At 44.3% G+C, this 27,507-nt stretch overlaps 1 protein-coding gene across 5 annotated transcripts in view; it reads right to left on the bottom strand.

Annotated features, from left to right (window-relative positions):
• Window positions 1–3,661: 3,661 nt before the first annotated feature.
• Window positions 3,662–27,507, bottom strand: part of PRKCQ (protein kinase C theta) — a 175,666-nt gene continuing 151,820 nt past the window's right edge. For all 5 annotated transcript variants that reach the window (XM_027595466.2, XM_027595470.2, XM_027595467.2 and 2 more), the window contains exons 15-18: window positions 21,999–22,137; window positions 15,268–15,456; window positions 6,934–7,062; window positions 3,662–4,875 (exon numbers count right to left, since the gene is read on the bottom strand). In XM_027595466.2, the coding sequence (XP_027451267.1) occupies window positions 4,720–4,875; window positions 6,934–7,062; window positions 15,268–15,456; window positions 21,999–22,137 (613 nt within the window). In that variant the 3' untranslated portion in view covers window positions 3,662–4,719. The remainder of the gene's footprint in view (window positions 4,876–6,933; window positions 7,063–15,267; window positions 15,457–21,998; window positions 22,138–27,507) is intronic.

Here is a 27,507-nt window from a genome sequence, read left to right as displayed (position 1 = left end):
ACCTACTATCTATAAACTCCCATTTTGCCATGCTGTATTTGGAGTCGAGTCCAATCTCTCCCTCCCCCTGCAAGACCCCATTGCAGGAGTCCCTACACGCATTGTGATGCCCCTCCCCCTTGAATAAAGTCTTCCTTAATAAGGAAGGCAGGTGAGGGGAAAAGCAGGCAAGAGAAATGAGGTAAGAGGAGAAAAATGCAAGGAAGAGTGAGAACCACTTCAGGGAATTCATATGGACAAAAGTTGAGTGATGTGGGACATTATGTCATAGGAGAAGTAGAACGAGATGCCCCTGTTTGCATATGTGGTGGCCGGGGTGGGCAGGGATGCACAGAGCTCCCTATAACCTTCTCCTAGTGAACTGCTGGTTTCTTTTGATGGTGTGTATTTCCTGTGGTTGCTAGAATAAGTTACCACAAGCTGATGACCTAAAAACAACAGAAATCCATTCCCCCAGAGTTTTAGAGGCCAAGAGTTCAAACTGAAGGTATTGGCGGGACCATGCTCCCTCTGAAGGCTGTATGGGACAGTCCTTCTTGGTCCCTTCCAGCTTCTGATGGTCCCGGTGTTCCTTAGCTTGCAGCCACAACACTCCGGTCTCTGTCTCCCACCTCACACAGCCTTTGCTTCTCTGTATGTCTCTCGTAAGGATACTTGACATTGGGATTTGGTGCCCATCTGCACAATCCAGGGTTCCAGGTGGATATATGTTTTGAGGGGCCACCATTCAAACACTTCTCCATGCATTCAGTTACTTACTCATTTGTCCAATGACTCTGTTTAAGCACTTATACACTGCTGACTCCTGAACAATAACAGGTTTGAACTGTGTGTGTCCACTTATATATGGATTTTCACAGTATGGTCCTGTAAATGTATTTTCCCTTCCTTATAATTTTCTTAACATATTCTGCACTCTAGCTTACTCTTTGTAAGAATATAGTATATAATACACACAACATACAAATATGTGTTAATCGACTGCTCATGTTACGGGTGAGCCTTCTGATTACTAGTGGGCTATTAGTAATTTTTTTTATTATGTTATGTTAATCACCATATATTAAATCATTAGTTTTTGATGTAGTGTTCCATGATTCATTGTTTGCATATAACACCCAGTGCTCCATTCAGTATGTGCCCTCTTTAATACCCATCACCGGGCTAACCCATCCCCCCAACCCCTCCCCTCTAGAGCCCTCAGTTTGTTTCTCAGAGTCCATAGTCTCTCGTGGTTCGTCTCCTGGTCCGATTTCCCCCCCTTCATTTTTCCCTTCCTACTATCTTCTTCTTCTTTTTTTTTTTAACATGTAATGTATTATTTATTTCAGAGGTACAGGTCTGTGATTCAACAGTCTTACACAATTCACAGCGCTCACCATAGCACATACCCTCCCCAAAGTCTATCACCCAGCCACCCCATCCTTCCCATCCCCCACCACTCCAGCAACCCTCAGTTTGTTTCCTGAGATTAAGAAGTCCTCATATCAGTGAGGTCATATGATACAGTCATTCTCTGATTGACTTATTTTGCTCAGCATAATACCCTCCAGTTCCAACCACGTCGTTGCAAATGGCAAGATTTCATTAGTAGTTAATTTTTGAGGGAATCAAAAGTTATATGTGGATTTTTGACCTTGCAAGGTTCAGTGCCCCTAACTCCCATATTGTTCAAGGGCCACTGCACAAAGGAACTGTGGGAAGCATAAAGACAAACTGGACCGAGATCCTACCTTTAGGGATTTACAGCCTAGAAAGGGAGGCAAACTACACACGTTCATAGCTCGATAGAGTGCCATGAGAGGACAGAGGAGTACAATCTGATGGGAGCTTAGAGAGGCAGGAGATCCACCAGCTCATGGGATACCCCCAGATTGGGATACTTTATGGCAGACGCGTCAACTGAACTGGATCTTGAGACACAGAAAGATGTTGAATGTGTGGAAATGTGCATTCTAGGCAGAAAAACTAGTATCAGGGAGTCCTAGAGGTGGGAAATGGTGGGAATTTATAGGCAGTGCTAGGAAATTCAGATTGACTAGAGCACAGGTGGGTGAAGGGTGGAAATGGGAAGTCAGGTAGAGAGGTTGGGGACAGAATGGGTGGCCCTGAATGCGTTTTAGCCAGTGAAGATTACACAGAGTTTTGAACAGGAGTGTAATGGGATTAAAAACTGATTTGTGAAGATAATATTTTTATGTTTCATAAATAATAAATATTGTAAGTTAAAGACACTTGAGATTCAACGGATGCAGAAAGAGGCCTTCCTGGAGCTTTCCTTATTTGACTGAAAACAGAAATTTTGGAGACATGAGAACTGCCAAAAATTTCTTCTTCAGCGTGGGTCTATTTGTAGGAGTGAGACCAAGAGTAAACCTACTTACCATAAATCCCTCTCTCTGGGGGAATGTTATGGCCCTGAGGAAGATGGAAGACCACTCATACCGCCGTAGACAAACATTATTACAAACTTTCTTATCTTCTATTTATTCTCCTGAAACCCCATTTACGTTCCCTAAAGAAACCTATTTGTTCTTCCCATAGGAGTCTTTTCTCTCCCCTGCCCTACTTTATCCTGCTAAGCTAGGTATTTAAATCCCAAATTCTAACCACTCCTTTGAATTACTCATCCCTGGGCACTCCTACATGTTTGTGTATAGCATGTGTAAGTAAAAGCATGCTTCTCTTGCTAATGTCTTTTGTCAATTTAATCAGCAGGCCCCAGGTTCTTAACATAAGAGGGCAGAAGAAAAGTTATTTCTACCCTCTGGTTTATAATGTAGGCTGTACGCATGAATTAAAATGGGGAGAAAGACTTGAGATGGGGAGACTAATCCAGACATGATTAGCAGGCGAGAAAGTAGAGATGAGTATGTCTTTTGGAGAGACTACACTGGCAGAATCACGAGGATTTGGTTAAAAAAAAATAGGGAGAGGGGACCGTCGACAATGACTCTGAGTTTCTGAGCCTGGATGACTGGACCTACGATGGTGACAGTAACGGAGTTAGGAAACACAAGAGAGATTGAGGTTGTAAGAAAATAGAGCAAGTCCATGGAGACTGAAGCCTGGAAGAAAGATTAGAACTGGAGATATGGATTGGAGATGATGTACACTGAGTGAGCCTTGAAGGCATGAGGTGACAGGAAGGAACCAAGAGAAAGTGAAAACAAGTTGGGGAGAGGGGCCTTGGAAGTGATTTGGGAGAGGAGGAAAGGGGCTGGCCCAGGGGGCAGTTAAAGGTAGAGGGAACAAAAGGGGAAAGTGCTGTGTCACAGTGTCTAACGGGGCTGAGGTTGAAGGGGGAGGGTCTTTGCTCATCTAACAAACTGCAGAAGGTCGATGCGGACCTCGTGCATGCCACAAGCACTAGCTGGAGGGTAGTCCTGGGACGAAGGAGTACCTGGGGACAGAGCTGGATTCGGGTGTCGGAGGAGTAGAGGCAACACTCGTGGACCACTCCCAAGAGATCTCGTGGTGAAGGGAAAGAGGAACATAACAGTAACTTAGATGTTATCTGAGTTTCTCACCTACTTGGGGATTTTTAGTGATTCCCCAAATTTACAACATCAACTCAACGCTAGCTACATTTTGATGATAACCATGACAAAACCCAAGTTCTTGGGGGGACAAGTAGGGAATTAAACTATTAGGAGGCATCTTTCTTTCTTTCTTTTATTCCACTTTTACATATCCACCTCTTTGTCATTAAGTCACAATATTTTATCAAAATATACAAACAGCACAGACACTTAAACATGTATGGCTAGAATCCTAGTTAAACACGATCGACTGCTACTAGTAGCATGCATGGGTCTTTCACCTTGAATAATGCCGAAAGGGAGACAAATGAGTCATCAGATCAACTTTACGGGTATAGTAAGAGATTGGTTTTCTTTTCTGTTGGAAGAATTATGCACTTCCTTTCTTGTTACAGTGTGAAGAGGATGGTAATGAGTGACTTCCACTGACGCTGAAATCAACTGAGAATGGCGGATGGGGTGGTTCTACTGGCAGGACAAACTGACGCTATGTTGACATGATAGCCACAGTAGGTGTTTTATTAAACCCTCCGTCTCAAGGACATGAGCGCGTCTTACTTTCCATTTTTCTCTTTCCCGAGACTTTCATGGCTAATCAGAACGAATGGATTTGTAAATCTCAAGTTACAAGCTATGTTTATTGTGAAGAATTCCCACAAAAACCCATCCAGGCCTGCCCCTGCCACCACTTCCACTTCCACAGATGCGAACAGAACAAAACGGGTTAGTGGTTACTTATATGCTGCTGAATGAGGTCCACTCCTGCACCCGGCGACGTGCTGTTTCAGTCTTGAGAAGTCTGTGCTCTCTCTGCCCCTCAGGTCATTGATCAGCCGTTGGTGCCCACGGGAAGAGCCACGATTTAGGGCAGTATTAACTTTTCAGGTCTTTTCACAGTGCAGAGGAGAACCGTGGTGCCAGTAAGTAACTATGGTTAGTAATGACCCAGCTTCAAGAGTGACCCCAGGAGAGGACAGGAGGCACCGAAGGGTGCGGTTATTAGTGAAGTGGAGTTGGCTTCTGCCGCAGATACAAAGTCAGTGAGGAGCTAAAAGGTCTCAGCCTGTATTATGGAGTGTTTCTTTTCTTTCCCAAGGTGAAAAGGAATCCAAGGAGCATCACATGGACCAGTTCACAGACACAAGGCAAACTCCCTCGTGGGTCAGGAGAGGTCCCCTCAGGATATCAACCTCTCCATTCCTGGGTTAATGAAGGAAAAGTTTCTGAACATGTTCTGGTCCATACTGTTGATCAGGGCTCTGTCTGCAAACGACAGCCGGGGTTTCTCATTTAGGAACTCTTTGTCGAAATTGCTGCAGTCATACGGTGATTTCTTGATCAGAGTTTAAGGGAGGAGTGGAGAGAAAAAAGGAAGAAAATCAGCCACTGAATTAATACCTTCATTTCTGTTATCTAGGCTACAGTTGTTGTATGACAAGGTGGGCGCTGCTGGTAAACAAGTGATACTTAGAGATGGTCATATGTGGATTTATGGAACATTCCCAAGATCCTGAGGCATTCGCTTAGCAATAGTACAATTAAATTCATGTCAAAGGAACTTCACTATATACATTCAGATAGGATCTCTTGCCTCTGGTTAATAGTTTACATGAAACAGGCCTGGCAACCTTTGAAACAGTGGTGAGCCCAAATTTGACCTGTAGCCTTTCGGTCTTCAGGGGACAGTGTGGGAAAGGGAGGGAAGGGATTGGGCAGTGGGAGGCAAGGGCAGGAGTTCTGCAGATAATGTGTTCCTGTTCTTATATCAATATCCTTCACTACTGTTGGTTCCTCTACCCATGTTAATTTTATTATTAACCATCTTGGACTGTCTTCCACAGACAGATTGGGACTAGCTCCCCTCAAGCCACCTGGTCCATTGGTGCCCATGAGAAAAAAAAAAGAATGTAAAAACAAACACCTATTTATAAATACTGCTTTGTACGGTGTACAATTCGATTTTTTTAAGATTTTCAAATGTCACCCTTGTATATATGAGCATAACTAAGAGTCAGACTCTTCCTACCCTCAAGGGGGCTCCTAGGCTGGTGAGGCCAATGGCCTGTGGCCTCTGCCTACAAATAGCTCTTTAGACAACATGTGAGGGAAATCCCTCCCTACTGGCAGAATCGAGAATTGTCCTGTAGGGGACGTGTAAATCAAAAGTGTGATTTTTAGGTGGACGATATCAAGTTGATTGTAATGTACCGTGGAAGTTGAGACATAAATCACATTGTTCTGATGAGCCTAAAACAAGGTAAAAATGCATTTTGTCACAAATCATTAACTCATCAATTAGGCATGGCACTGTCACAAACAATAGCAGTGCTAGAGGCCAGGCTGTAGAACCCTTAGAGCGTCCCCAGAGCTTGGGACAGACGTTGAGACTAACTCTGCTAACCCTGGGGAAATGCCTGCTTCTTCTGGCCATCTACTAGCCTGACTAATAGGAATAGCTCTTTTCGAGAGTGAAGGACTCTGCCTTGGAATCCACGAGCCTGTGCCATCTCCATGCAAAGAGACAGTAGAGATGGTTTATATCTACCTAGGTCATTACTACTTTTCTCCCAGTAATCACCGGGAATGGGTAAAGCCGGCAAAGCTACCACTTTAAAAAAATGATTTCTTGTAAAAATTGTAGTAAAAATGTACCTAACATAAAAGTGACCATTTGAACCACTTTTAGGAGTATGGTTCAGTGGCATTACATGCATGCACCATTCTCAACATCTGTCTGACGCAGAGCTTTTTCATCCTGACCATGCTTTACTTTTGTCTTCACTTTATGGTGGCCCGTTCTGCATCTGGCCAGGTCGTTCTGCCTTTCCGCATGGAGGTCAGTGACTTTTGCTAGGGAGCATACGCATGGGAATTTAGAGGCCTGTCTTTTCCTAAGGCCCTGGCTGACTTCTTCCTTCAACAGAAGAACATGTAACAATCCCCATTAGGGACTATAGTTATGTGAATGAATTACAAGTGTCAGGCAAACTCGAATAAATATCATGGAAAAGATGGCTCCAAAACCCCTGACACGGAGAGTGACCACGGAGCAGGTATGTACCCCGTGCAAAGGCTCCATATCTTATCTGAGAGTCACCTGGCACGTGCGTGCTAAGTCTGATGCATGGACGCCCAGCAATTCATTTTCATGCAGGCGCATGATTTCCTCGCAGAGGTCAGACAGTGCAAACAAGAGTCACATCCCCTTGCACCCCGCCCTGCCACCGGCCAGATAATCCGAATTGTAATTAAGGAAGCACTTTCCTCCAAGAACTGAACCCAGGAGGAAAGCTGGGGCTGAGGCAGGGGTGAAGGGCAGGCAGGCAACCCCGGGTAGGGGGAGAGGCAAAGCAGGAACAGTGGGGAACAAACGGTCCTGGTGGGTCCTTACCACTTTAGGCCGGAACGGTGGCTCAATCTCCTTTCGTTCAAGCTCTTCCCAGTTGATCTCCCGAAACAAAGGGTGCTGGCGGATGTCTCCCCTCACTCCCAGCCTCTTTTCAGGTTCCCTCACGAAGAGCTGAGCGATAGCGGAAAGGGAGCAGTTACTTCTCAAGGAACGAGCCTAGCCGGTCAGCCTCAGACGAGGTTGCATTTCTTAACCTAGAGCCAAAGGAATTTGACTCCACAAAAGTTAAGGCCCAGTGATTTGACACTTGCTTTTCTAACCTTATTTTTGTACTTACCAGTATCAACTGTTGCCTCAAGTCACACTGGGGACAACATTCTCCCTCAAACGAGCCTTCTGAATATTCCAGAATCTGGGCTTTTGCTTCCTTGCTCTTTGCCCTAGAAATGCTGTCTTTCAAGGGGTATAGAGCTGGTTTGAAATCAGCCTTGCCCTGTGTTCTGCAGGACTTCTGGCAGGTTAGGGGACTCTCTGACTCACAGCGTCCTCACGTGTGAAGTGAGTGAAGTGTCCTTCCTGCGGGGCTGTTCTGTGGCGGGGGTGCTATAACTACACACACACACACACACACACACACACACACACACACACACAGACACACACACACACACGCACACACACACACACAGACACACACAGACACACAGACACACACAGACACACACACAGACACACACACACAGACACACACACAGACACACACACACAGACACACACACACAGACACACACACACACGCACACACACACAGACACACACACAGAGACACACACACAGACACACACAGACACACACACACAGACACACACACACACAGACACACACACACAGACACACACACACACAGACACACACACACAGACACACACACAGACACACACACACAGACACACACAGACACACACAGACACACACACGCACACACACACACAGACACACACACACAGACACACACAGACACACACACACACAGACACACACACACAGACACACACACACACAGACACACACACACACAGACACACACACAGACACACACACACAGACACACACACAGACACACACACACACAGACACACACACAGACACACACAGACACACACACACACACACACGCGCACACACACACACAGACACACACACACACAGACACACACACAGACACACACACACACAGACACACACACAGACACACACACACAGACACACACACACACAGACACACACAGACACACACAGACACACACACAGACACACACACACAGAGACACACACACAGACACACACACACACAGACACACACACACACAGACACACACACACAGACACACACACACACACAGACACACACACACACACACACAGACACACACACACACACAGACACACACACACGCACACACACACACACAGACACACACACACACAGACACACACACAGACACACACACACAGACACACACACACAGACACACACAGACACACACACACACAGACACACACACACAGACACACACACACAGACACACACAGACACACACACACACAGACACAGACACACACACACACACACACACACACACACACACACACACACGTATGCACTGACTCCTGGTCTGTAAAACCCAACCACATAGAATAAGTGGATCATTTGTTGCTTAGTTGACTGCCCATTAATCGAGTTTGATTTCCGATAAAGCTACCTTCTAAGGAGAATAGTCCTGCTATGAAGAAAATCTCATTTTAGCGATAATATAAACCAGTCGCCGAGAGTCCGCTTTGGACAAGGCATCTGCAAATCTGCTTATAAAATAATATTTAAATCATCTTTAATATTTTCTGACTTGTTACATACATACATATACACACACATATTTGTGTGCTGTCCCCTCTCCTGTTACTTTCCTCCACGAAGTCCAACTGAACATTGGCCAAGACAGGAAAGAAGTTTGGAAATCTTCAAACTCCAACACAGCAGGTCAAAGGCAGTACGGAATAGAGTCTAAACATGAGACCTGGGGAAGCCACGGGTCCCAAGTGCCTGCAGTGCTTACTACTTTTTCTTACCCCAGCTAGATGTCTCTTTGGAAAGTAATTGCTAGCTATAGGGTGTCATAAGGACACCGGGGGTCTCTGAAACAAGAACCACAGTGAAATGCAGTGATTTTCCAGGAGGCTCTGGCAGGACCTGACCTCCATTAACAACTAATTTACAGGGATCTCTTGCTTTTACCTATTTTAAGAATATCCAGTCTACGTGTTTTTAAACAGTCCTTTACTTGTCTTGCCTTCCTACTTGAAAATCCTCAAAGGCTCTACCAAACCCCCTCCCCCCCCCAAATCCCAAAACTAAAAGAACAAAAAACAACATGCTAGAGCAAAGGAGAGATTTTTTTCCTTCTTTTTTGTAATTATGATAATCTTTTTTTTTAAAAAATCCAATTATAATGCTCATACAACCACCTAGTATATCCACGTGGTTAGTTGTCCTAACTTCCCCACCCCTTACCCTATGCTGGTCGCTGAGGCCTCTTAATGGAACTTAAGGTTCTAAAGCTCTGTTAGAAAACACTGACATGAGGCTGTCACCCAAGACACTTACTACCCACATGGCCTCGGGCAAGTTTTCTGTCTCGATCTCCTCACCTGTAAAATGCAGGGTGAAGCAAGGTCATCTCTATGCCCTGGTGAGCCCTAACGTCCTCTGCACCTAGGCGGCCATCCCAGGCTCTTTGTGGCCTCTGCTGACATCCCACTGTAACCCTCTCTTCTATCCAGACATGTCTGCTCACTCAGTGTGCCAGCTGTCTTTCCTACCTCTGTCCTTCGCTAGTGACCCTTCTATCTTTCAAGGAGATACCTCTCCCCACATTCTCCCATTTCCTTCTCCCCATCTTTAAATCCCAGCCCACCAGTCTTTAAATACCCCCTCTTTGTGAGGCTTTCTTTGATTCCCTTAACACCTGGTGAGCTCCCCCTGCCCTTCAAGTCAAGCTCAGGGTCATACGGTTGATGCTGGGACTCATTCCAACTAATGTTCTTGGGGAGTCAGGCATGGTGCTAGATGTCTCAGCTCTATCATCCTGATTTTAAACACAGATTCCAAAGGCAGATATCACTGTCCCATTGTCATTTGGGGAAAATAAGATTCAGAGAGTAGCTATGTTACTTGCTCAAGATCACAGAAACAGCCATAGTCAGGGGTAGAGCCTGAATTATAAGCAGCCCCTTCTTGCTTCTGGTGGTGAATAGACTCTCCTCTGGGTTCCACAGAGCATCTGGACATCTTCCCTTCATTAGCTAAAGTATCACTATATATAAATATTTTTTCAGAGTACTTTTTTCACTAGAGTGTAAGCTCAGAGGGCAGATACCATTTATGTTTCTCCTTCTTCCGACCTCACACAGTGCCACGCACAAAGTTGATGCTCAATAAATGTCTGTTGACTAAGTGAGCGGTGGTCCCACTTTATTGCTTGCAGATCATATGTCTTCAGTCCTCACTTTGTTAGCTTCTTGTTTTTAGTGTATAGAACAGCACATAGGAAAGGCACCAACTTCACAGTAAAACCTCTTTTTTCTGTGGCCTCAGACACCAATGTAAGTCAACAGATGGAAAAGCAGGTTGATTTTTTAGAAGCAGAAGGAATGAGTGACTGACCCCACATCTCTTCCCTTGAAACGATCATAATACCCTATTGACCTCTACTTCTTGGAAGCTAAGCAGGGCCGGGCCTGGTTAGTACTTGGATGGGAGACCTGTACTTCTCAAGGACATTTTGATGAAACAAGACGAGAGGGAAGGTGTGAGTGCCTCAAGAATGGGCCAAAAACTAGCTCATGTTGTTATAATTAAAGACTGCAGTGAATTAAATTAGAAGTAACTGCCCTAGGCTGCATGTGCACCATGCTGTTTCCCATTAGATGTTCCCAGTACCACGTGGGGCATTTGATCCTAGGGCATCATGACAAAGCTTTCTGAGCCTGGTCTATGTACCTGTGAAATGAAAAAATATATCTTTTAAAAGATAAAAGGTGTAATGAGAATATAATGTGATCTCCAGCTTTGAGATGCAAATTTCTTTCTAGTCTTGCACAAGAGTAAGTTACTGTCTTCTGTGTTCTGCCACAAATCACCCCTCCTCCTTCCAGGTCCTGAAGATGACTGGTGACCTCATGGGAGGCCATCGGCTCTGTGCCACGGAAGCTGCACCGAAGGACTCAATGTTCACAAATGAAGACTTGCTTTTGTTCACAAAAGCTGTCAGAGGGTGGTTTACATTTCTAGGAAACAGCACACCTTGTGCACAAATGGCCAGGATGCAGCTGGAGTTTGTTAAAACTTCATTTAACTGTCTGGGCTAGAACGCAGTGCTGGGTTGCTGAGGAAGGCCCCCAGCGCACAGCACCCTGGAGTCATTTCCCCTCCTCATTCCCTCCTCAGACAGATCTTTCTACAGACGGGAGAGGTGTTTCTGTTTGAGATCACTCATCTCCCAGCAGTTTCCAAGTAAATGGGCAGGACATCCTGGATGGACACATGAGGGAGAAAGGGGTGTTTCTTTGGCAAGAGTCAACTGAACAGCAATGTCCCAGTTGTGATTCGTGATGGAGCACCACCTCTTTCACCGTGTAGTTGGTTCACACACCACGTGCATCCTTGCCTGATGACGGCTAAAGGGGACAGAGTCTGATGTGGATGCCGCTGCTGTAACAGATGCCGCTTTTTCAGAGGACCAATTACTTCTGGGTTTTACAACATTATACATATAATTCCCTAGAGGAAGTTCGTCAGAAATGATACTACCTTTGATCTTTGCAGAAAAGGGAGCTCAAGGATGTGGGGGACTGTTGCATCAAAGCTACAGAGCAAATGGGGAGCAGAGATGAAACCAGAGGCCAGTCTTATTGTCAGCAAATTGCACGAGGGAAACTACTTTTTATCAGCCGAACTGCTGGAACACGGGAGAGGGCTTTCTTCCTCATGGAACAAGGACAGGGAATTTTTATTAACTCACATGGGAAAGAATAAGCCCCATCTCCTCCACATGAACGTAAAACCACTTTTCCCTAACTAGTCCTCCCCTCCCCCATTCTTTATCCTCACTTGTCTTGGTTTCTGCTCTGTTCAACCTGATTTATTTTCCACCCTCACAGCAAATCTTTTTCCTGCTACTGGAACTGCGCATGATTTTGGTTTTGGTATTTGCTGACATTTTGCCTTAGATTTTATTTTGTTTATAAACTTTTTATTTTGAAGTAATATAGTGTCTTAGTCCGCTTGGGCTGCTACAACAAAGTGCCATAGACTACATGGTGGCTTAAACAATAAGCATTTACTTATCACAGTTCTGGAGGCTGGAAGTCCAAGATCAAGGTGCCAGCCTGGGCAGTTTCTGGTGAGGACCCTCTTCTTGGCTTGTAGATGGCCACCTTCCTGCTGTGTCCTCAAATGGCCTTTCCTTGGTGAGCGCACTTGGAGGGGGAGAAATCTCTCTCTTCTTCTTTGTGTAAGGGCACTTAGTCCATCCTGGTGGCCCCACCCTCATTATGTCATCTATGCCTAATTATGTCCCAAAGGCCTCACCTCCTATAATCATCACTTTGGGGGCTGGGGCTTCAATATAGAATTTGGGGTGGGCACATTCAGTCCATACATATCGATTCACAGGATGTTAAAAGCTAGTACAGGTGGGGACGCCTGGGTGGCTCAGTCGGTTCAGCGTCTGCCTTCGGCTCAGGTCATCATCCCAGGGTCCTGGGATCGAGTCCCGCGTCGGGCTCCCTGCTCAGTGGGGAGTCTGCTTCTCCCTCTCCCTCTGCCTGCCGCTCCCCCTGCTTGTGCTCTCCCTCTCCCTCTCTTTCTCTCTGTCAGTAAATAATTAAAAAAAAGCTACGAAAGGTGTCCTGTCTACCCTTCACGCAGCTTCCCCTAATGCTTATATCATATGTGATTACAGTGACATACCAAAACCAGGAGACTGGCATTAATACAGTGTGTATGTCTAGTTCTCTGTCATCTTATCCCACGTGCAGATCTGGGTAACTACCACGACACAGAAGAGCCAGTACTGTCCTGTCAGCGCAAAGCTGTCCCTTGGGACACCCCTTATAGTCAGACTCCCTAACCCCCACTGCCACTAATCTGATTTCTGTCTCCACAATGTCCTTTCCAGAATGTTACACAAGTGGACTCACAGAATGTGACCTTTGGAGACTGGCCTTTTTTTTTTTTTTTTTTTTGGTCACTCAGCCTCATGCCCTTGCGGTCCATCCAAGTTGTTTTGTATGTCAATAATAGTTCATTTCTTTTTACTGCCGAGTAATAGTCCATACACATAACTCCTCATCTTTCCCCCTCCAACTGGAAGCGATCCTTTCTTCCTCTAACATGTACTTCTGATGAACTCCACCTGGCCCGTTACTCCTTCACCCTCACTCCTCGGCAGGAGCTCTCCCAGATCCCGAGGCGGAGCTAGGTTTGGGAAGCACAGCTGTTGAGTTTTATGGAACATCAACAGCTGAATGTGGATCACCTCCAGGCAGCCCCCCAAACTGTTTCCTTATTTCCTCCTTCTGGTGGGTTTTGTTGGATCAGGCTTTCTCAGTGTCCTGTCAACATTGGTATGTTGAAGCCCTAACCCCCGATGTGAGTGTACTTGGAGGATTGGCACAATTAAGGCTAAATGAGGTCATATGGGCAGGAACGGTCCAATAGAATTAGTCAAGAGGAAACGGCAGAGAGCTCTTCACGCACTATGTGAGGACAAGGCAAGAAGATGCCTGCCTGCAAACCGGGAAGAGAGCCTTCATAAGAAACCAACCCTGCTGACCCTGCTCTTGGACGTCCAGCCTCCAGAACTATAAGTAAACGTGTTGTGTGAGTCCCTCAGTCTCTGATATTTTGTTACAGCAGCTGGCGCCAACCATGCCTCACCCGAAGTCATGTGTAAAAGAAAAGCAGCGGCTCTAAGGATGTTTGAGCTTGCCTTTATGTAAAGCAAAATTATCCAATCCTAACTTCATTTTTACTATAGTCTTTTTAATTGGTTAACTTTGGAAATCAGCTTTCATTTTATACGTGTGTTGTTCGGTCATTAAAAGTGTACTTAACTGGTTGTTCCGAGAGTTTCCTGGGTTTATGGCTTGTTTGGATTACAAATGGAAAGCTGCATTGAACTGGCTCAGATTCTAAATGCCATCAGCCTTGGGCTAGGTGTCCTGGGAAGGCTTTGCCAGCACGTTAGATTCAATATCTTGATTCCTGGGGGAGAGCTCTAGAATTGCCTCAACATTTCAAAGACTCTGGACAAGTTGTCAGTTGTATATGAGAGCAGGAGAAGCTGATGCCTTTTACATTTAAGTCCAAGTAGTTCATGAGAAAAAAGCAGACTAGTGAAAAAAGATGGGCCTGGTCATCTTTTTTTAGTTTAGATTTTAAATCCACTGATAGGTTCTAATGTTGAAAAGTCTTACCTTGTTCTCCCTTTTCAATATAAAGACACCAAGGCTGGAAATTATTTCCCTAAATGATGTTTTTAAAAGCCAGCTGAGATAAGAGATGCCAGAATTTAAAACACCTGTATTCTTGGTCCACTACTTTTAAGATTTGTTAGCTTCTTGATCACACTGGTACATCTCCTTGTCCAAATAGTTTCCGGACAGCTCACTGAGGGCAGGTGGTTGTTATATGGGATAGCATGTTGTAGTACTGTGATTTATTGATTTATTTTTTTGTACTCACTGTATTCTGCATCCTCTACAAAGGTAAACTGGGACTCTGTCTAAAATCCAGATCTTTAATGATGGCTCTCAGGTGTTTCTTATAGCTCTTCATTGGTTTGGCCTAGGAGCTCCCGGTTCGCCTCTGTGGCATTACCAGTTCTGCATTGATTCTGGGCCATCATGATCAGGGGTCTGACTCCTGCTTTGATGGTGAATTCTAGAGGTTGCTGCAGAGGTGGTGACAGTCTGAACTCTGAGTTGTAGGGGGAAAATGCATCAATATTTCCAGTGGACACAGGATTGTGGCAAGAGAGTTGGTCTGCATCATTGTAAATACTGCCTGAAAGGCTCATTCGGCAGGTAGTGAACAGTGGGGGGGGGGGTGTCTCAGCGAGATGGAACATCGTGGAATTGGTATCTAATGTCCATCCTATTGGTGCCTCAGTTGACACAGATGGTGAGCATCCATTTAAATCCAGTTCGAGATGACTATTGTTTACCATATATAAATCAGAACCTAGAAACGAAGGGGAGTACCAATCAGAATACCTAATACTAAATCTATGGAGTCTCCTTGACTTCATTTCTTACCTTCACTAGAAGGTCCTTTGCCTCCTTCTCAAGCCATCGAGGGTAAAAGGGATTGTCCATACGGATGGAGTGGAAAAGCTCTTCTTCATCTTGCCCATGGAAAGGTGACTGACCAATTAGCATCTCATAGAGGAGAACACCAAAGGACCACCAGTCAACAGAATGGTTGTATTTCTGACCCAGCAAGATCTGTGTGACCGAGAGGCAGAGATGTAATTAATAAACATGAGGTGGATGAGTGAAAACCCTGCTTGAACTTTTCAATACCACTCAGTAAGTAGTTGATGGTGATGACAGTATGTGGTTTTAACACAGATCACACTGAAAACTGTATCTTTTGAGAAGCTGATGATTGAATTGAAATGAGTGGGCAGTGCCAAATTGAGCAAATATTTTTTAGTTTTAATTTTTACTTTTCCTCTGGCCTTCTGTGTAACAACTGACCTGTGTGCCATTAGCTTTCACTTTCCCACCTGTGATGTGAAGACTTGGATGGTAGACTCGGACCTCAGGAAGCTGGTATGCATCTATTCTCTCCTATGAATAGCTAAACCAAACCCACATGTTTTACCGACTTCTACTGTCCTGAGACTTTGCATAAACTTTCAGTAGGTCTAAAGAACTCATCAAATACAGTCCTTAAAGCCACAGTTGTACAACTAACGAGTCCCGTCTATGGTCACCATTAAAGAGTCAGATTTAGTGGGGCACCTGGGTGGCTCAGTTCGTTAAGCGTCTGACTCGTGAGTTTTGGCTCAGGTCATGATCTCAGGCTTATGTGAGATTGAGCCTATGTTGTGCTGGGCGAGGAGACTGCTTGGGATTCTCTCTCTTCCTCTGCCCCTCCCCCCCACCCCACCTGAACACTCTCTCAAAAAGAAAAAAGTCTGTTTTAGGGAGTATGCCAAGAGAGACTAGGATAACAGATTTCATATCCAGAAATCTGCTCTCTGAGAGTGGTGCGCAGCTCGACAACGGTGCTTTGAGTAGAACTGGTCTTGTCTGTCCTTTAGGGAAGGGGGTTTCAAGTCTGGGGTCCCACCTAACTTTTAAAAAGATTGCTACCCTTTCACCAATCCACTCTTCCTGCCAGAAAAGTTTTTGTGTTCTGTATTCAGCCGCTTTCTTATTTAATGTTGGGAGGCAGCGTACCTGTGACTCTGCTCAATGCTTGTCATCCTAACAAACCAAGCTCTGACCTTCTCTAAAAACTGTGCATAGTGTCCGTCAGCAGATGGACAAACAATGTGATCCATACATACAACAGAATATTTATTCAGCCTTAAAACAGAAGGAAATCCTGACACATGATACCCCCTGGGTAAGCCTTGAGGACATTGTGCTAAGTGAAATAAGCCAGACTCAAGAAGACAAATACCGTATGATTCCACTTATATGAGGTCCCTAGAAAAGGCTGATTTATAGGGACAGAAAGTAAAATGATGGTGGCTGGGGGTTTGGGGAAATGGGGAGCTGTTTAATGGGTATAGTGTTTCAGTTGTGCCAGATTAAAAAAATTCTGGAGATTGGTTGTATAATAATGGGAATATACTTAACACTCACTGAATAATACTCTTAAGAATGGTAAGATGGTGTGTTTTACAGTTTGTATGTTTTACCGCAATTAAAACCAGTACATAGTAGGAACACAGTAACAGTTTGTTAAATGAAGAAGAGGAGAAAATCCTTGTCTTTCGTGACTGCCGCTCCCAGGATAGGTTGGGGACAAGCTGCTTTATTACCCAAAATGGAGAAGCGATAAGAAGTACTGAAGCACAAAATTAAAACGCGAGACCGGGACTCTCTTGGGATGGCTGTCTTTTCCACCCTGCAATTTAAAGCCCAGCTCAGTGCCCACCCATGGGAGCACATACTCGTAAACACACAGAGGTCATCTTAGAGTTCCTCATTTGAAATGGAATTTCTTCTTAAGTGGGCCCCGGGAATGAATGGTAGAATGATAGCACTGGTGGCAGTAGGAAGGAGAAATGATGCTGTATTCTAGACATTCCGTGTCTCGATGCTGGCGAACCTTTTGATGCAGCAGAACAAGGTGCACAACTACCGTCTCTGAGTGCTACCCCACCCAGGTCTGTCCTTGCGGAATGAACTACGTCTGGAGTGAGGCTCCCGGATATGGTGGAAGTGTCTCCAATGCAAGAGTTGATAAACTCAACGGAACAGACGGCCATGCAAAATGTTGTGGGTTCTACCTCTGGCTCAGTCCCTTCTTGTGTAGTTTGGGGCCGACTCCTTCACCCCCTCTGTGCCTCATTTGTGAAAAGTGGTGATAACATCTGGCTGACTTATTACTGGGTTGTTGTGAGGACCCATTGAAAAGTGGGGAAGGCAGAGTGCTGTGTCCTATGGAAATGACTATATGCTCTAGGATAAATACCTATCTTGATCAACTGGTACCCATTTGTGAAAATAAAGATCAAGTTGCCGACAGATTTTTGCAATCTGCCGCTGACTTCCAGCATGAAAATGCTAGCCACTATCCTTAACTCAATTTTTAAATACTAAAGTTAACTTTCAAGTTTAGGGAAGATAGAGTATTCCTTAAGGCAAAGTTTAAAAGTAGATCCAGGGAGAATGATAAAGAAGACAAGGGTGCGTGTGTGAGCATAGGCACACAATCTTTGTTCAGGTGCATTTGCCTTAAATTGGGAGCGGTGGGGGAGGGCTGCTTCACATGCAATTCCCAGGTGGTGTCACGAGGGGGAGCCCAAAGCAACCAGAAACTGCTCCGGGCGTCATCCGGCCTTTGTAAACAACTTCATCGAGAAGGACAGATGAAGAGGAATTTGGAGGCCAGGAGACAGCTGTGGTGGAAATTAAGCTAGGTGATGTTAATAAAGAATTTGTCTTAAGTCAGGAGGAAGAAGCACAATGCAGATCACCCTGCCAGAAGTATGCTGACCTGAGTGTTTGCCACAAGTTATGTGTTTTGTTTTGTTTTGTTTTTTTAAATAAGAACTCCTGAGGTAGGTCCTGTGATTCCTATTTAACAAAGAATGGTGACTGGGCTTTGGGAGGTTACCTGTCCTATTTAAGATGTCCTAGTTAGTGAGTTGAAGCGATATTCTGAACGCTGGTCCTTGTTGGGGGGGGGGGGTTACCACATAATGTTCTTTTCATATTTAATGTCTCCTGGATTAAACCTCAACCCAACAAGGCCATGTTCACACTGTCTATACTTTTTTTTTTTTTAAAGATTTTATTTATTTGACAGAGTAGAAGCAGGGGGAACGGGAGACAGAGGGAGAAGCAGGCTTCCTGAAGAGCAGGGAGCCGGATGTGGGGCTCGATCCCAGGATCCTGGGATCATGACAGAAGCGGAAGGCAGTGGCTTAACGGACTGAGCCACCCAGGCGCCCGTCTGCTGCCTTCTTACGGCCTCATCATCTTTTGTCCAGTTTCCTCTCCCAACTTTACTCAAATTAATTCAGATAGTAACAATGTTGCCATTTGAGGTCAGAGTCTCCCTTTCTCTCCAACAGTGAGAGCAATCTGCAAATTCCACCTGCCTGGTAGAGCTAGTGAGTTACAACATCTATATGTTACATCTGTCTAATTGATATGCTGTCAGAGTTTACAAAGTGACCGCCCAGTGTCTCCCTAGTTTTGGTCTCCAGGTGACCCCTGCTCTCTCCAGGGAGCTGCTTCTGGGCATTGGAATCCCACATGGATTTACTAAGTGGCTAGTGTAAAGAGAGGGTGTTTCCGTGTTTCTTTCCCTAGTCCTTGTCAAAACGAGCTTGGACCCGCAATTCTATGTTCGACCGTCAGTCCTGTAACTGGAAGAGCAGAGAGCCATAGAGTTTTATATCTCAGGAGACATGGACTGGGGATACTCCCCAGCTTTAGGGAGGGCAGTCTTTTTTTTTTTTTTTTTTGTGCATCCTTCTTGATGTTGCTCTGAAATGCATTTATTTCTGTAATTTGGGTTCTCCTGTCAGGAGATACCACTGTCGGCCAGGTGGGCTTCATGGCCCTTGTCCCACCTGCTCTGGGATTCTGTGTGTTTTTAATGCTGTGTCTGGCCTAGCCCGCTTTTCATTTGCCACAGGGGCCCTTCCCAGGAGATAACTGAATACACACAAAAACAGTACTAGGCAGCGTATACTTAGAACCACAATAAGGGAAAGTTAAATTTTTATTAAAGTTCAGAGGCAGAAGAGCATGCCTTTTTTTTTTTTTTGAGGGGACAATTGGTCAGTGAGTCAGATAAAGAACAAACTTTACAAAGTAGATACATGTGAGTGGAACGTTGAAAAATGGGTAGTGTCTTCATGGGTAGAGAAGAAAGAGGCTAGTGAGATTTGTCGTATAAAAAAGGGCCAGTGGTGGGGAAATCTAGCATACGTTCACAGACCGACGTTGAGGGTGTATGCTGTGTGGTAATTTATTTAGAAGAAGGTTGATGGGTACTCCAAGCTGAGGGGTGGAGACATTAAGATGGATAAATCATGGGCTCTGTGAGAAATGGTTTACTGGTAACTTGGATTACACATGTGCTGTGGTAGAACAGGGGGAGAAACAATTATTTCAGAAGCATCTTTAGGGAGATGACTTTGGGGTTCATCCTGGGAATAACCACAGACCAAGGCCTCAGAGTACATGGTTAAGGAATAGGAGACATGAATGCAAGATGCAAGTCCAGGGACATATTATAAAGGACCTATTTCCAGGATTTTGGCTTGTGCCCAGCTGATAATGGGGATGTCTTGAAGATTTTAAAACAGTGGAGTGACAGGCTTGTGCATTAGAAGTGCGTATCTGGTGTCTTGGCGGAACAGTGGCCTTCTGAATGGGTCCAGGGGTCAACAGATGGAACAGTGAGATGGAAGAAAATATTAGAACTTGTATTCATGTTAATTTTTTAAAAATTAAAATGACCCTGGTGCCCTTGTTTGGAACTTTACATAGTAACCGAGGCCTCCTGAGGGAAGAACAGGAATACCCCTATCAGCGGGAGTGTGGTGGCTACGTTTGTGCATTTGCTTTCAGCATGTTGTAAGGTGTGTTGCCATCATTGTTATTACTTATTATCCCAAGGTAGGTCATTTATGTTGTGTGCCCAATTATGTGGATTGCTGGGTTCTCTCTTAACAGAACTCATTTTCACAAAATGGCAAATCCTTAGAAAGTTGTCCGCAAAGAGGCTTGAAGATAATGCTAAAGATTACAAACAATGTAGGATGTAAGAAAATGACGGCAGAGAGGTCTCTCATACTCTCAGTACAAGCTTCTGGTCACCCACCTTATAAGGGGGCGAAACACAGTGCCATTCATTATGACAAGACGTTAGCTAAAAAAGCCAGATATATCAAAGACATTGTTTTGAATTATGGAATTATTTGAATTACAATCACTGCTGTCAATGAGGAACCCTGCCTACCATACATACTGTAAAGTCTAAGTGATACTGTGCCTTCGTGAGCTTTTTTTAAATTTTATTATGTTATGTTAATCACCATACGTTACATCATTAGTTTTTGATGTAGTGTTCCACGATTCATTGTTGCGTATAACACCCAGTGCTCCATTCAATATGTGCCCTCTTTAATACCCATCACCAGGCTAACCCATCCCCCCAACCCCCTCCCCTCTAGAACCCTCAGTTTGTTTCTCAGAGTCCATAGTATGAGCTATCTATCTTTTCCAGGTATGCTAGCCAGCGAAACCAAGAATTAAACTGATCAGACCTTTGAATCTCAGAGTCCTAAAATGTTAAACCAAAATTTTAAGAAGTTATTTAATGCCATTATTTTAATGAAGCATAAATGTACCATTAATAAACAGAATAAAATTTAGTTACTTAAAATAATTGTATATTGGGTTGCCTGGCTGGCTCAGTTGTTAGAGCGTGTGACTTTTAATGTCAGAGTTGTGAGTTTGAGCCCCACATTGGGTAGAGAGATTACTTAAAAGGTGAAAAACTGATGATGTAAGGTATGGTGATTAACATAACATAATAAAATAAAACTTAAAAGCAAAAGTGAAAGCTTAAAAAATTAAAAAAATAATTGTATATTTAATTTTTAGTTCAACCTGATTATATTCTATGTGCATGTTTTATAACACACAGACCATATTCGTTGGCAATAATATGAGATTTATATAAAATATACTGGGGATGCTTTTTAATGTTAAGGGAGCATCTTTTAGAGAAGTTTGGGAAAATATGTAAAGAGGGTACCCTGGCAGTTGGATGGTGATGGAGAAAAAAGCCAGAGGGTGTCCCCAGGGTCCAGACAAGAAATGCTCAAGGTCTGGATTAGGGCAGCAGCAGGTCCAATCAAAGGGATTCATTTTGAGGATCTTGTTCCCAAGATGAAACCACTGGACTTATTCAGGTGGATACTTATGAGCCTGTTCAGTGACCACCTGCTTCTTCACCGTTGTTTCCTCTGGTTGGTCTGAGTGGAGTGAATGCAGTTTAAGGCTGTGGTGGGGAGGAGCCACGACTGAGGAGGACCTGCTGAGCCATTCAAGACTGAGAGAGACTACCTAGTCAGCATGAGCACCACCCCCCGTTAAATAACAACACAACCCCCGTGTGTAGCCGCATTTATGAACTGCTCCGAAATACAAATACAGATCCTGAAACAAACTATTAAAATCTTTTTTTTTTTTTTTTTTCAGGGGAGGAAGGAACAGTGGTGCCTGGGACATGTGGAGTTGGGCAAGCGCCCATGCACACCCTTTGGGCGGCACACCCTTACCTCCGGGGCGATATAGTCAGGGGTGCCGCAGAAAGTGTTTGTCTTGGCATCTCCTAACATGTTCTCCTTGCACATTCCAAAGTCCGCTATTTTGATATGTCCATCTTTGTCTAACAGGATATTATCTAGCTTCAGGTCTCTGAAACACAAAAGCAAAGCAAAATCTCACCTTAATACAATTTTTGCTAACACAGAATTGCCGCATGAGGGGGAGTCACTTGTCCCATCACAGCCTGAGAGCATCATGAGTGCGTGCGTGCTTTGCTGGCCCTCCTTTTCCTTCCAACCCCGTTCCTCAATCTGTGGCTCTGCTCATGGGCTCACCGCCTTCTCCTTGGTGTTTCCTCCTTGACTGGCGTCTCGCGTTTGGAACTTCACCTGGCCCTTCTTGGCCCAGGTCAGCTTTCTCAGGCCTGACTCTGACAGACTTTTGTATCCCCCATGCCCAGGGAAGAACTTGGTGCATCTCCAGAGCTATGGATGGCTGCCTGGGGGGTGAGATGGGTAATGTGTTCTTCCTCCAGTGTAGCATCCTTCCGTTTTAGGGTGCCTTCAAGAAACAGCACTGGGATGTAAAGAAAGAGCTAGCGATGAAATGCCACCAGGGGTTTGTGCTTGGGGATGTGTCTGACAGAGTGTGGTATTTAATACTACATAACACATACCCCTGTCTACTTGTGTACAAGATAGTGGTGTGTAGACAGCACTGACTTTTCAAGGGAATGGCTGGTTTCTGATTCCTTTTTCTGATTGACCAAGGAATGCAGCTCAATATAATAACATAGGCAAGACTTGGACCTGAGGTTACCCCAGTATCTTTCTTCCATGGCAAGGGAAAAAAAGCCTGAAAAACGTACTCACTTTATGCGATTTTCCAAGTATTGTTTCTTTGTGGATGAATTATACTGCACCTAATTCCATGACTGACTGAGGAAGGCTGCTCCTAAGAATAATTCTAGAACCAGAATCCATCTGATGCCAAAAACCATGTCAATAAATTCCTCTTTCCTTAGAGAACCAGTATCCCTGTAGAGCACCCATTCCAATTTTTTAGGTAATATGACTGCTAAGATTTAAAAAATATAAATCCAATTATGCCTCCCTGTGATTGTATTAGATTGCTATTATTATGCATGATACTCTGAATATTTGGAAAGTGACCTCAAGTTTTGTCCTGTCTTTCCTTCACTGAGGTCAATAATTTTGTTCCTCATATGACCTGGTTTTCAGATGCTTCAGCATTCTGGCCCCTGCCCTCCAAATACCTTGAATATATCAATTTCCTTCTTAAAATTTGGTATCCTCCAAGTGTATAATCGCATTGTGCCCATGACAGTGGCGTTGCTAGTTTCTGTCCTGACCCCCTTCACCTTCCCTGCTGCAGCCTAGCGGTTGCCCTGCTAGGTCCTGACACTTGGTCACAGTAACAGTTAACAGCCCGCCGTAGACTAAAACCTCCAGGTGTCTTTCCATTATGGCAGCTTCTTCTCACTCTGTACCTGTGAAATTGATGTTTTAAAGATCACCCAAGTGCTACACTTGACATCACTTGCTTTAAGCTTTTTTTAGTTGATAGCAGCTTATGTTTGTTATAGAACAACTAGCTTTCTTTTCCTTTACGTCTTCTGCCCTTGGATTTCTGAACTTCCTGAAACCTAAGTTTAGAATGTGTGGCTGGGGGTGGCTACCATGGTCTTCCTTATTAGCAAAGGTGACTAGGGAGAAAACAGGAACGGCTGTCGGTTTACTCTTTTCTGTACCTCCTCTTAGACAATTTGCTCGGCATTTCCTTCTCAAAGATTCTGCTCCCAAAGGGTCCTGCAAGTAGCCCTGTCTCCTCCACCTTAGGTGACTGGACTCCCCTGGATCATTCAGGTTTTCTCTTTGGGGATGTTGGGGCTGTGAGAAGGCAGCACTAATCTGTCTCGGTTAGGTGTCTGGTACTTAGGCCTGCTGATGGATGTCCTCTAGCATGGCCTCAGAGGAACAGAAGACCAGTTCGTGAGAGGAGAAAAATGAAGTGGCTAGGTCAAGAACAGAGACAGAGCCTGTGTAAACCCAAAGAGAGACAGTGATGAGAGAGAAACTACTTTGGTTTCTGATGGTTCTGTGTTTTCAATTCCAGTTTCTCAAGGAGGCTGATATTTCACTTAAGCAAAAGTTTGAGTGGTCTTCAATATTCACATTAGCCTAAAGTTCCCATCACTCTTGCTTTGCTTCTCTCATTAAACCGTGAGCTTCGCGAGGGTGGAAATGTGTATTGTTTGCTGTTTGCTCTACTGTGACAGCTCTGACAGGAGGGTAGAATGTACGGAGCATTTGATAAATTTTTGCTGAATGAACGGTCACCCACCAGGGATTGGCTCAGCACCAGCAGTTATGAGTTGCAATGAAGTCCTGAGTAACTGTTCCCTTCCATTGCTTTCTCTACCTTCTGCTAGAGTATATTAGAGAGAGTGAGCATGGAATGCAACTGTGTTTTGGTGGAGCGACCCTATTAGCAGATGTCCTAGAGTTGACATCTTCCATCTGAGCCAGCTTGGTCCGTAATCTCCATAAACCAGGGCATCACAGACTGTTCCTGTCTGGCTGGGTGGCTGGGGCATCTCCAGGACATGTGAATATGTATCTCACGTTCATATCTGTATTGGTTCTGTTTCTCTCTCATCCTAACTCCAATGTTGTCACACTTTCATTATCAGGACTAATATGGCTGTCCAACATGTCTGTCTTTCTGTAGGTCTTCTGCCTTCCTGTTCCTTAATTTTAATTAAGTACACTGTCATTGTGATTTATGAATTCCAATAAATCCAAGTACAGGTCATATTTTACTCCCCATGTTAAAACTGTAGATTCATTTTCTAACCTGCACTCTATGCAACATTAGTATCATTTTGGGTTTCGGCTATCCAGAACATAGTTGCATCACTTATAGCCGTGTACACATGTTCCTAGAAATTTGGTTGAAGGATTGTTGGGGGGCTCATCACCAGAGAGCCAGATATCCCGCTGCAGTGCTATCCATAGATCCTGAGGATAATGAACATTGTATCTAATATTCGTCTTGGATTTTCTTGCTCTCAGATGCATTTCCTCGTTTGATTCTCCCAACAGCCCTTGGATCCGGAATTATTTTTATTCATATTTTTCTGATTGAAAGAGAGACTCTTAAGTGTTGTAGAGTTTATCCCAGACCATACAGTCAGGGGGCTAGGATGCAAACCCAGGCCTGCTCTTCTATATCTTCTAAACCAAAGTTACCTGGTCTTTCTCATTGAATTGAACTTGCTAAGATCCAGTCCTCTGTGATTACAAGGGTGCATTTTAATCAATCCTAAAAATAAATATTCTCTGGACCTCAGGCTAGGAAAACGAGCATCATGTCTGATTTTCATTCCACCCTCTAAGGTGAACCAGGTGTTAGGGGTTGGGAGAGAAAAGGTCACAGATGTTTTGAGAGATTAAGTTAGAATGGGAAAGGTCCAGAAGTCTACCATGCAAAGCCAGACCTCCATGAGGGTAAGGAATGAGGGCAGAGGAGGGCTAGCTGGAAATGCCACAGGTCCCAAAGCTCAGCGTGTTCACAGGTACATCAGCTATCTACTCCTCACATATCCCTTACAGACCACCAGCTCAGCCAAGCTACAGCCCCTCTAAGCCTCCAGTGACTTATCTGGAAAATGGGTACAATGATACCTGCCTTGCTTATCCCACAGGATCTTTGTGAGCATTGAAGGGGGTGATCCATCCAAACACAAAAAAAGCATTTGTAAATGGCTTCAAATATCGGGGTTGGGCCAGTGCTGTCACTGATAAGATATTATTTTAAGGTGCCTTTCAGTTCTAATAGTTCAGAGATTCCAGATTCTTATCTTTCTGTGTCTGCATATTTTCCAGCTTCTCATTTTTACATTTAACCCAAACTATGGCTGAGACGTCTTTTAAGATGTCACTACTTTTATAACACCCGCAACTGGTAAAGGAGAATGTTGGCACCTGCTTGTCTACTTCTCTCAGCCGCAATTCTTGGGGTTGCTTAGCCTCAGCCTTTCCAATAAAACTGGACCCATTTGTGTCATGTTCCTTGCTTGACCTCCTTCTGTTTCTGTGCCTTTTCTGGAATCACTTCTTCCATTTGCAAAGGCCCTTCTCCACTAAAATATACACATAATATATATATATATAATCTCCCCTTTCTGATAGGAATTTCTTTTGGCAAACCCTCCCCTAATTCTGAGGACACCATTTTTCTTCCTGTTGATACTTTTAATTAGAATCTTATTCATTTGGACTTTTTTTTTTTTTAGAGTGTCTTTTCATGTACTTATACTTTATCTCCAAAAATATAAAATAAAAACCCAGGAAGTGAACTTCATTACGTATCCAGGGATTGATACTTGAGTAGCTTTTTTGTGCATTGCAATGTTTATGAAGGGCTGCACACTCTGGGGTTGGTCCGTCTACATCACCAGCTGTCGTGGGTTAAATGGTGGCCCCCAAAAGATAAGTTCATATCCTAACCCCTAGAACCTTGTGACTGAGACCTTCTTTGGGAAAAGGGTCTTTGCAGATGTAATTAAGTTAAGGATCTTGGAATGAGATCATCTTGGATTATCCAGGTGGCCAAGTATCCTCCTAAGAGATATACAGGGAAGACAGAAGAGGTGCAGGGAGACAAGGCGGCTGTGGGGAGACAGAGGCGGACAGGAAGGATGCCACCCAAAAGCCAAGGAGCTCCTGAGCCACCAGATCCCAGAAGGGGCAAGGAAGCATTCTCCTTGAGAGCCTTGGGAAATAGGATGGCCCTGCCATCAGCTTGATTTTGGACCTCTGGACTCCAGAACTGTGAGGGAATAAACTTCTGTTGGTTTAAGCCGTCAAGTTTGTGGTAATTTTATAGCAACACTTCAAAACTAATATACCTCTTTTGTGAACAAACCCAGAAATCATAAACCCAGGTGGTCAGAAGAAGGAAATTAATAGAATCCCCACAATTCAGTTGCCAAATGGACAGGTTAGGTCAGTAAAGTTACACACGGGGAGTTGAATGGTTTTTAATGTAAGCCAGTCTCATTCTTCTGTACTTGCTAAATGACCTCCCCTTAGCTTTAATTATTTGATGGTGTCTTTCCAACATTCTCTACGACTTCAGTGACTATGCTACTAAATAAACCCAATATTCTCTCTTGTTGGCGCATCAAAAGCCATAGAAAACATAATTTCTCATACATGGACATAGGAAGGGCCCTCAACTGGGTACAGTTTGTGATATTAAAGACAATTAAGGACCATGGGTCTTTTTGTTCTGAGTGTCAATATATATGATGAAACGCTAGAGAAAAGCATTGTGCTGTGGAGAAGACTACTGAGGCGTATGGGCTTTTCTCTCAAGAGGTTCCTTTGAGCTCTAAGACCTCTCTCTTTTTCCAACTTATTTTTTTCTCCCTCCCTCCAATCCATCCATCCTACACAAGCTACTGAGGGGCCCCAGTGAAGGTATATTTTATGT

The sequence above is a fragment of the Zalophus californianus genome, chromosome 9 (genome assembly GCF_009762305.2).
Source record: "Zalophus californianus isolate mZalCal1 chromosome 9, mZalCal1.pri.v2, whole genome shotgun sequence".
Taxonomy (NCBI): domain Eukaryota; kingdom Metazoa; phylum Chordata; class Mammalia; order Carnivora; family Otariidae; genus Zalophus; species Zalophus californianus.
This window is presented reverse-complemented; position numbering and strand designations above follow the sequence as displayed.